The sequence below is a fragment of the Etheostoma cragini genome, chromosome 10 (genome assembly GCF_013103735.1).
Source record: "Etheostoma cragini isolate CJK2018 chromosome 10, CSU_Ecrag_1.0, whole genome shotgun sequence".
In the NCBI taxonomy this organism is placed as follows: Eukaryota; Metazoa; Chordata; class Actinopteri; order Perciformes; family Percidae; genus Etheostoma; species Etheostoma cragini.
The window spans coordinates 4,376,765-4,387,445 of NC_048416.1; the positions used below are offsets into that span (position 1 = coordinate 4,376,765).

The 10,681-nt window shown below is 42.3% G+C and overlaps 1 protein-coding gene and 2 non-coding genes across 4 annotated transcripts in view; all 3 read left to right on the forward strand.

Moving 5' to 3' along the window:
• polr1a (RNA polymerase I subunit A) overlaps positions 1 to 10,681 on the forward strand; it is a 35,157-nt gene that overhangs the window by 5,192 nt on the left and 19,284 nt on the right. For both annotated transcript variants that reach the window (XM_034883045.1, XM_034883046.1), the window contains 14 exons: positions 121 to 201; positions 1,598 to 1,715; positions 2,025 to 2,166; positions 2,568 to 2,729; positions 3,265 to 3,387; positions 3,546 to 3,773; positions 3,912 to 4,019; positions 4,133 to 4,279; positions 5,274 to 5,465; positions 5,660 to 5,809; positions 6,121 to 6,304; positions 6,435 to 6,517; positions 7,501 to 7,659; positions 10,575 to 10,673. In XM_034883045.1, coding sequence (XP_034738936.1) covers positions 121 to 201; positions 1,598 to 1,715; positions 2,025 to 2,166; positions 2,568 to 2,729; positions 3,265 to 3,387; positions 3,546 to 3,773; positions 3,912 to 4,019; positions 4,133 to 4,279; positions 5,274 to 5,465; positions 5,660 to 5,809; positions 6,121 to 6,304; positions 6,435 to 6,517; positions 7,501 to 7,659; positions 10,575 to 10,673 — 1,976 coding nt within the window. The remainder of the gene's footprint in view (positions 1 to 120; positions 202 to 1,597; positions 1,716 to 2,024; positions 2,167 to 2,567; positions 2,730 to 3,264; positions 3,388 to 3,545; positions 3,774 to 3,911; positions 4,020 to 4,132; positions 4,280 to 5,273; positions 5,466 to 5,659; positions 5,810 to 6,120; positions 6,305 to 6,434; positions 6,518 to 7,500; positions 7,660 to 10,574; positions 10,674 to 10,681) is intronic.
• On the forward strand, positions 4,988 to 5,124 carry LOC117952322. The gene has a single exon (XR_004658384.1). It is a non-coding gene; the product is annotated as a small nucleolar RNA SNORA5 (small nucleolar RNA).
• Positions 6,707 to 6,843, forward strand: LOC117952325. The gene has a single exon (XR_004658387.1). It is a non-coding gene; the product is annotated as a small nucleolar RNA SNORA5 (small nucleolar RNA).

The following is a 10,681-nucleotide window of genomic DNA, read 5'->3' on the forward strand; positions in this document are numbered from 1 at the left end:
GGCAAAAGGGGGTCCAACCCGTTACTAGCATGGGGTACCTAATAAAGTGGCCGGTGAGTGTATATATATACACACACAGTGAATAGATCTTACCTGGCTTATGTTTTTGTCTTCCTGCAGAGGATCTGATGGCTGGAAAGAGAGTCTACCTGACAGCTAGTACCGCTAGAGAACACACCAACAAACTGTGGGAGAAAGAAGGTAGGCCAAAAACAAACAACCCCCACCAAAGTGTGCAAAAATCTGGACTGTTTAAAGGCCAGTTTACATAATGTTTTATAGGGGTAGGGGGAAAAAAACAATACAAAATGGTATCACAATCTTTTGTTATATAATATGCACATGATAAATTATTGTTTTGGTTCTAGAATAATAAAATCAATTGCTTTTTTAGTCCAGTAGATGGTGCTGTTGAGGGCTTCTTTTCTGGTGAGGAGAGGATGTTGACAAGTTGTTGTTGACAAGTTTTCCTATGGGGACAAGTTTTCCTTTGGGGACATAATTTAAAGTTGGGGTAGTAGGAGGCAGGGGCGGACTGGGACAAAAAATTCACCAGTCCATTTTACAATGCCCATACAACCCCCCCACGGACACATGCATTCACATTACACTTTTGTGTAACATATTACATTTGTGTACAAATGGTGAAATAATATAAGCAGTACCTAACAGTAACAGATTTTTTAAATATTGAATGTAAGTTTATAACAAATTGAGACATACTGCCTATTTATGTTGTTTGTATTCTGTCATTCACTACAGTATGTTGTTCTTTGTTGTCACTTTCACTCTGTTCGTTTGTCCGTCTTTCTCGATGTTGACGCTGTTCATATTGTCTGTTTGGTCTTCCATCGTTTCATCAGTTTTTTACTTCGCTAACGCTGCAATTAAAATATGTATTTATGGCTGCCTATGATTACACGTCACGCTTTTCCTTGGTCAGAATTGACCTTTGGGGGAACAGATAAAGCAGGGTGGTCCGGGGGTCCTCCCCCTTGACATTTTGAGGGTAAAATTCCATTCCTGCATTCTGATACAGTTTTAGGCACCAATTTATGGTAAAAATGTCTATTTAAGGCAAGGAAATCACGCAATACTGGTGGCAGATAAGGTTCCGTGAAAAACCATGGTGCCGTCAGGTGCACCTCGTTAAACTAATGATGCATTTAATTGAGTCTTGTAAACTCTGAGAAACTGGAACTGTTGGTGCAAAGTGCCTTCGTTTCATCTAGTGGCTCTTGTTGCGGCATTGCCGTCCCTGATAAAACAAAATGTTTAAATTCAAAACTGAATCCAATTGTGACCATCAAATTGTAAGTCGAATCGTAGATTTTGAGAATTAAGACACCCCTGTTTCCTATTGCTTTGTGTTTTGATGCTCCTTTGACAACATATTTTTGTCTTGCATTGTTTTCATTGATTCATTCACCATTATTAGAAGTGCTGTGTGAATCATTCTAAATACCATTTCCTTTTCTAGAAAGTGTTTTGAGCATAAAAAATAGCAGAGTTGCAAAAAGCCAAATCCTCATTCACTTTTGGTTGTTGCAAGGAATACATTTTAAAATTTGATTCTCCTCTTATCTTTGTCTTCCAGGCTTCTTCTTGAAGTGTCTGTTCTCTGGGCTGGAGCAGGGTACGCTGTCAAAGGAGGGAGAGACATGTTTTTATCCTGACCTTTTCTTCCTGGACCTTCTGGTGGTCCCACCTTGCAGGTGCAGTGTGAACAAACACGCTCACATTAAACATCGAACCACTTGTAGAATACAAATAATACAAACATTGTAGACAACATAGAGATCTTCTTAACAACGATAGAACTCTAATTAATGTAGACTCTTTTTTTTTTTTTTTTTTTCGGGTGGCAAAGAAGCAAGCTGTAACAAGCTGGGAGGGATAAGAATACATTATCAGCCTGAATATGTTATTATGATGTTTGTTTTGTTGTGTGATGATAACTATTTGGTTGTGGGAAGATATGGTACTATATTGCTTAATCACACTCTTCCTCCTGTCCCTGTCAGGTATCGTCCAATTAATCGTCTGGGTGACCAGATGTTCACAAACGGTCAGACAGTCAACATGCAGGCTGTCATGAAGGACTGCGGACTCATCCGGAAACTTCTGGCTCTCATAGCAGGGGAGAAAACTATTCAGGAGGAAGAGGTAAGTAAGTGTTACATTTTTACAGTGTCCGTTCACGGTTGTTCTCTTCAAATTCATGTTCATGTATAATAAGGCAGAGCTGTATAGATTCAGTTAAAACATACTCAGTTGTGTGGTTCAACTTTATTTCTAGTGTCAAAGCACAACAGGAGTTATCTCAGTTTACAGATTGAGTAGGCCTAGACCACACTCTGATTCACAGAGACTCAAAAATTTCTTATGAGCAAGCATTCTTATGGACGCTGGCTCTTGGTGAGTGGCCACCTGCTGCTGCCGGTTGGGAGACAGAGACACTGATACAAATATACAGAAACAAGTTCATTATTAACATCTGTCAACAATAACAGTCAGCCAAATTGTGATTGTGAACACAAAATGTCCTCCCGTCCTTTTCCTCTCAGGCTCCTGACCCGAAGGACCAGACATTTCTGTTGGGGATCCCCGGACAGACGCTAACAGATAAACTCTACAACATCTGGATCCGACTACAGACCCACGTTAACATTGTCTTTGACAGTGACATGGATAAAATGTTGACGGAGAAATACCCTGGAATCAGACAGGTATCATAGACACAGATACTGTTGAGAAAACAACACCGTTTATTGCAATGTGGCCTTTTTTGTCCGCATTATTCTCCGATAACTAGGTTTTTCCAGCTGCCTCTTACCCATTGCATCAACAAATCACAGCAGTAATGTAGTATCACAGGACTACAACATAGTATAGAAACTCATAACTAGGCATGGGCCGGTTCTGGTTTTAAGGTGTAACGAGGTTTGAAAAAGTCACGGTTTCAAAACCACTAACATTTTCTGTCATACCGTTCATAAAGTATAAGCTGTTGTCTGTGAGTCTTCAAGGACAGAAAATGCAGTATAGAAATCTGTCTTCCTGCCAGTGTGCAGTGTGTTTCAAAATAAAATACATTGTGTTCGATGAAAAAATCATACCGTCAGAATACCGGGCCATGCCTACTCATAATATAGCAAAACAGTCTGTTACATGATCAGAATTACCAGTGTAAGCCGTCCTTTTTCTATTTTGTTGGCTGATAAAGACGTTCCAGTTGCCTAATTGTCTCCTTCCCCCTGGCAGATCTTGGAGAAGAAGGACGGATTGTTCCGGAAGCATATGATGGGAAAACGAGTTGACTTTGCCGCAAGATCTGTCATCTGTCCGGACATGTACATAGGGACCAACGAGATCGGAATACCTATGGTACATCTGACTGCGTTTCTGAATAATTGTTTCTTTAAAGAGAGTGTGCCAAACATCTTTGAAGAAGGGGAAATATAAATTATATCAACAGTGGTCACCTGAGCTCCAAGTTTGATCCAGAATGAAACAAACCCTCTGTCCCTTCCATGCTTGTGCAGGTGTTTGCCACCAAGCTGACCTACCCCCAGCCTGTCACTCCATGGAACGTGAAGGAGCTTCGTCAGGCGGTTATCAACGGGCCCAACGTCCACCCCGGCGCTTCTATGGTGATAAACGAGGACGGCAGGAGAACCATCCTTTCCCCTACCAGCCTTGCACAGAGAGAAGCTGTTGCCAAGCAACTGCTGACGCCCTGTCCTGGTCCACATAAGATGCCCATGAAGATCGTAAGTCAGGCACCCTGATTGTAATTGTTGTGTTTCACAGACATACTGCGTTTTACAGTTTGCAGTGTGAACACTTTTATTCATCAGTCAGTCAGTCATTAGCGTTACCCTTCACTCTTCTGCCTTTTGTCTGTCCAGGTGAATCGTCATATAAAGAACGGAGACGTTTTGTTACTGAACCGACAGCCAACTTTGCATAGACCCTCCATACAAGCCCACTGTGCACGCATCCTACCAGGAGAGAAGGTACAATCTAATCGGCCCAGGCTCATTTGTTGCCATAAATTGGGATTTATTGTGTGTTTGAAATTAATGACACATATAACCAATATTACTTGATCCAAATTGTATTGCTACAGGTACTAAGGCTCCACTATGCCAACTGCAAGGCGTACAATGCTGACTTTGATGGAGACGAAATGAACGCACACTTCCCTCAAAGTGAGCTGGCCAGAGCAGAGGCCTACACGTTAGTCAGCACTGACCAGCAGTACCTCGTCCCCAAGGTGGGCACACACACACGCACACACACAAACATTGACGTTGTTTGAACACAATATTCAAACAATGTCCAACGAATCAGGTCATCATTGTCCAAAGTTTCCCTTTCCCACATCTAGCCCACTACAGGAGATTTCCCATGTCAGATGCCTTCTCACTTAGTGGAAATACTTAGTTTGGTGTAGACGAGGAGTGGCGTGTGGTAGAGTGCACAGGAGGCAGGACGTCACCAGGATTAGCCTGTGGCACAGAGCCGCTTCATAATTAGGTTATAAACAACTGAGTCTCTTGCCGTTCCTTGAATGTGTCCGAGGATTTCGGCATCGGCCATTACCGACAGTAAGTTCCCAGACTGCATTGTCGCTCCAGTTAGACTTTTTTGTTTCCGTCTTTGCGTATATCACCCTTCTTCTTAACCCTTGGATGTTGTCCAGTTTTGCATCGGCTGCATTATAGAAACGTCGTCACCACGCCCACCCTCTTGCTGTGAATTCTCACACTGTGGGCTAAATCAGAGATAACACAGACTCTGTACTAAGGAGCTGTTGTGGTAAAGACCGTTTGATGTGTCCGGGACAACTGATTTGAACATTTGCGTTCTCTGCTGGTTATTGTCTAGATAGACTTCTGGTTGCAGTGCATGTGTGTAAGGGTCTTAAGTAATACTGCTATGTGGCACACAAGTTAACTTTTCAGTTACTTAATAGCTAAAATGCAGCCTTGTCAAATTCAGTGCTTCCTCCTCAGTGGATGCCACTGGCCAAAATGGCTGCCACAGTGACTATTTAGTTCATGGGCCCCACGGTGCTCCAACATGGCCACTGGGTATAAATATGTACTACACACAAACATGTAGTGAAATGTACTAAAGCAGCGAAGAGTGCTATAGCTCTGCAGCTGGCTCAAATAATGTTGGAACGGTAAGCCTCTTTTAGTGGCCTACACATTCTTATAAACACACACACAGGTCAGCACTCTGGTTTTTCTTCCTATCTTTAGGATGGCAAACCTTTGGCAGGTCTGATCCAGGACCACATGGTATCTGGGACGAGGATGACCATACGAGGCTGTTTTTTTACCAGAGTCCAGTACATTGAGTTGGTGTACAGAGGACTGACAGACAAACCAGGCAGAGTTAAACTGCTGCCACCGGCCATACTCAAACCCCAGCAGCTATGGACAGGGAAGCAGGTAATTAAACTTGTAACATTTAGTCCATGTTTCAGTTGCTACTATTTTGATTGTGCTTAAAAAAACATTGAAAGCAAAAAGAGTCAGTTTAGCCCAAAAGTCACACGTTCATTGTGTTTAGCTCTCATCTTGTGCTGTAATGCCTCTGCAAAATCCGTGTTACTATTGTGTCATTGATTTGGTTTTTGTTGCAGGTGGTGTCCACGCTCCTGCTGAATGTAATCCCACAGAAGGCTGTGCCTCTCAATCTGGTCGGCAAATCGAAAATCCCCAGCAAAGCATGGATCCAAGTCCCACCGCGAGCTGCTCCAGGATACAGACCTGACAGCATGTGTGACTCACAGGTACACACACACACACACACGCACACACGGAAGATGTTACTTTCCAATCCAAATCCACATGGGCCAACAATGATACCGATTGTTACAAGACCTGCATTCTTTTGCCTTTGTTTGGCATACTGAAACCTTCCCTTGTCAGATAAAAAATGATGCAATGAATGATGCAATGAATGATGCGATGCTGAAAACACATGGAGAGAAACAATTAGGCAAAGATTGTGTGGAGCATTTCAAATTTTGGACAATGTGCAAAAGGAGTCAATCTTTAACCTTTACTAACCCCTCTTTTCTCCCTTGTCTTTGTTACCCAGGTGGTGATTCGTCAGGGGGAGCTGTTGGTGGGGGTTCTGGACAAAGCCCACTACGGCTCCTCAGCCTACGGTCTGGTCCACTGCTGCTATGAGCTGTACGGAGGGGGGACCAGTGGCAAACTGCTCAGCTGTCTGGCTCGACTCTTCACTGCTTACCTGCAGCTGTACAGGGGCTTTACTCTAGGTCAGAAGAACCCAGATACAGTAAAGGTTGCCCTCCGGACACCTATGTATCACAGACAGCAGTATTGGTTTATCTCTGTCTGTAAGCAGAGCATTATTATGCTCTTACACCCTTTTGTGTCTGTGTCTAGGCGTGGAAGACATCCTGGTAAAATCGGGAGCCAACAGACAAAGGAAAAAAATCATTCAAGAATCACTGAAGATTGGCACCAAAGTGAGTTAAAGCACGAGCTTGTTCTGGCAATGGTTGCTGTCTGAGTAGTGTTTTCATTATTGTATGTTCATCTACCATGGTTCGAAGGCATTGGATGTGTAGAGCACTCCATCATCATCATAAATGGATAAGATAAAACATGGCGTATAAGGCAGTAATTCACTGTTAATACGTATTAGGAAAACAAAATGCAGCCTTGTCAAATTCAGTGCCTCCTCCTCAGTGGATGCCACTGGCCAAAATGGCTGCCACAGTGACGATGTAGTTCATGGGCCCCACGGTGCTCCATCATGGCCACTGGGGATAAATATGTACTACATACAAACATGTGGTGAAATGAACTAAACCAGCAAAGGGTGCTATTGTTCTGAAGAGTTTCTGAACTTTTAGCCACAGCCCTGTACAGTGATTTAATCACTGATTTCTTTCAAATCTGAACTCCTGTAACAACTAGTGCAGTCTATTTGTTGCTTCTAGTTCTTCATCTCAGTGTTCCTCAATCGGATTTATAAGAAAGGGTGGCACCAGTGGCGGTGCAAGACCTTGCATTATTTTAATTCTACACATAACGGCTTTACGTACAACCATACACCTGTAATAACTGATCTTTTCAGTCACTAGGGGACAGCCGAGTTGTTAAACACTACATTGACATATCAGCACAAATGGTGCTTTTTCACATATCCAGCTGTTCTAGAGCAACACCAATAATTTGGAGTCATGTTTCTGTCCCTCGAAAAAGGGAGTGTTCACCAGCTAGTCTTTTACTGTCTCTCTGGTGTTAGGTGCTGTTGTGGACAGTGGGTTTTTAGAGATTTTTTAGAGAACAGTGGCCTGCTATGGTTCAAACAATGTTATGAGAGTGGTGAGAGCAAACCACAACAAATTTGTTGGCCGGACAGCTAAACAATGAGCTGAAGCTGATTATTCTCTGTAGGTTTCTTATTTTGTGGGAAAAAATATGTTTTTGTTCTGTCTCTAAGGCTCTCCAGGCAGCCTTCAACCTGCCTGCCAACGTGGATCAAGCTGAGGCCCAGAGCCGCTGGCAGGATGCTCACCTCAACCCAGACCAGAGAGACTTCAGCACGGCCGACCACAAGTTCAAAGAAGTGGCCAACCAAGTGAACAATGACATTAACAAGGTAACCTGCCACTGCCACTACTAGTACCACCACCACCACTGCTACTGCTGACATTGAGTACAGTGAACAGTGACATATAAACTACCTCTTACTGCCTTTGAAAGACATGATAACAGCACTGTTTTCATTGGAGGAACTTTACGTGAGCCAACCACATTTGAGGAATTCGGGGACGTCATCTGTTACAGAGAGAATTAGAGAAGTAACTGTTGTTTCCTCAGATATAAATTAATTATATGAGTTTCAAAATGCCAAGGTCTTTATTTTACAATCTTTACTTCCTTCTTTTGAATATGAACATTTTGGTAATAAAGGGTAATACTTGCAGCAGTTGCTTTCACATACTTTAAAGGGTTACATTTTTTTCAATCTGGACCCTATTTTCCTATGTTTTTGTGTGTCTAGGTGACTGATGGGAACAACAATCTTTGACATTGGTCCAGTATTACCTCAAACGCTGCAGTAGGCAGCAGTGAAAAAAGCTACAATGTCAGTTAATTGTACAGCTTGTATTTTTGTTCACAAAAGTGCTTGTTTTGCAACTGACAAGCGCAGGTTAATATTCTGTCTGACAACATTATGGAAAGGATCCCTTCACATATAGACCTTTAAAACTTCTTAGACCTTTCTATTTAACCAGAAACAGATCCAAAGTTGCTAGCGCTAAACCCACCAGACTCCATTTAAAAAAACAATACTTTTAGTGTGTATAGAGCCAACAAATTTTCTCATATAAATCAGTGCCTTTATTTACCTGAACCAAAGCAGTTACCCGGCTTTTATTTGAAGCAGGCTTCTATTAGAGGCAGGCCTTTATTTCCAATTCCATCTGTTAGATAAGTAGAATTGTTTTATATAAACCGTTATATGAAAAGCCATAGCAATCCAGTGGACAGAGATCCTTCATTTTTGAAGAAACATTTGCAAAAATATCCCTATATACAACAACAGCCAGAACGGCAACAGCAATTTGGGTTAGAAATAATCAAATTCTAACACTGTCAGTTTGAACCCTGTGAATGTACCGGGTATTTATTTCAAATACAGGTACTACAGTATTTCTGTTAGATTACAATGAGAACATACAGTAGTTACACCAGTATCTGATCAATGTTACAGACGGTAGCTAGCTAGCTTTGTTTAACTCTTTTCCTCCCACCTCCAGCTAGCTAGCTGTCCCGTGCTCTGCTCCTGTCGGCTAATCTCAGCTCATCCATTCTGTTTCTTCTTGTATCGGATCATCCTGGTTTCAATGTAGAACACTTGCAGCTTTTTCACTGGAGTTTTCCTCCACATACAGTGAGGGGAAAAAAAGTTTGATCCTCTGATAAGTTTGTACATTTGTCCACTGACAAAGAAATGACCGTCTATCATTTTAATGGTATATTTATTTGAACAGTGAGAAACAGAATAACAACAAAACAAAAAATCCAGAAAACGCATGTCAAAAATGTTTTAAATTGATTTGCATTTTAATGAGGGAAATATGTATTTGACCCCTCTGCAAAACAAGACTTAGTACTTGGTGGCATAACCCTTGTTGGCAATCACAGAGGTCAGACGTTTCTTGTAGTTGGCCACCAGGTTTGCACACATCTCAGGAGGGATTTTGTCCCACTCCTCTTTGCAGATCTTCTCCAAGTCCTTTACGTTTCGAGGCTGACATGTGGCAACTTGGCAGTGTTTTGGGTCATTGTCATGCTGGAATACCCATCCATGAGCCATTTTCAATGCCCTGGCTGAGGGATGGAGGTTCTCACCTAAGATTTGACGGGACATGTCCCCGTCCATCGTCCCTTTGATGCTGTGAAGTTGTCCTCTCCCCTTAACAGAAAAACACCCCCAAAGCATAATTTATCCACCTCCATGTTTGACGATGGGGATGGTGTTCTTGGGGTCATAGGCTGCATTCCTCCTCCTCCAAATACTGCGAGTTGAGTTGATGCCAAAGAGTTCCATTTTGGTCTCATCAGACCACCAAGCCGGCAACCACTTTAAAAAGTTAGCGTTCCGCCCTGTATACATACTTCGCCAGTCTGAGCTAATGTCTCCTGTAGTCAGGTGTGTTAAGTGGTCTGCAATGCATCAAACGTAGCAGCTTGCAGTGTTTCTATCATAGAAATAGACAGTGGTCAAGCTCACCGTCTGTCAGTCGCATATCGAGTCAAACCAGCTGCCACTAAAATAGAGACAGACACCGGCAGAGCAGACATCTCTCACTTAAAAATGTCTGATCATTTTAATGAAATGAGCTGGTTTGACCATGGAAAATTTAAGAAATATGCAGTAATCCAGAACAAAGGATCTTCTTTTATTTACTTTTTTCTTCCCCTTAAAGACACATCGGACCAATAAGAGAAGTGGACGTTCTTGTGTAATGGAGTGCAAATCGCTCCAAGTTTATAAACTCACCAAATGATTTGTGTGCCGTTAAACACTAAAAACATGGGAAAATAGGGTCCAGGTTGAAAAAAAATGGTAATTACTCTTTAACACCCTGTCGACACGTCATGGTCTGTTTCAGATTAGCAAGCGTGCGGTCAGCAGGCATTCATTGCCTAGCACAATAAACATCAGAATACAGGAACTACCAGATCGAGAGTATAATTAATGTAAGACATAATGAAATACAATCATAAGTGTACTGAACATCCCTGTTGTGTGTTTAGCAATAGTACATATTGGGGCGTCCTGGTTGACTGAGTTAAAGACGCTGACCATGTCCTCAGAAGTCCAATATTTGAGTCTAGCAGGGGAGGTTTTCTGCATGTGACTTCCCATTTCCTGTGTGCTTTCTACTGTGCTCAATCCAGAGAATAAACAAAATGCTTAAAAAATATGCATTCAAAAAATAAGGATTGCATGTTGCCAGTGTTCACTAGTCTTGATGATGAAACGTTGTTATGTGTTCATAGGTGTGCATGCCGGTCGGACTCCACACCTCTTTCCCAGACAACAACCTCCAATTGATGGTCCAATCAGGAGCCAAGGGATCTACTGTAAACACCATGCAGGTACACCC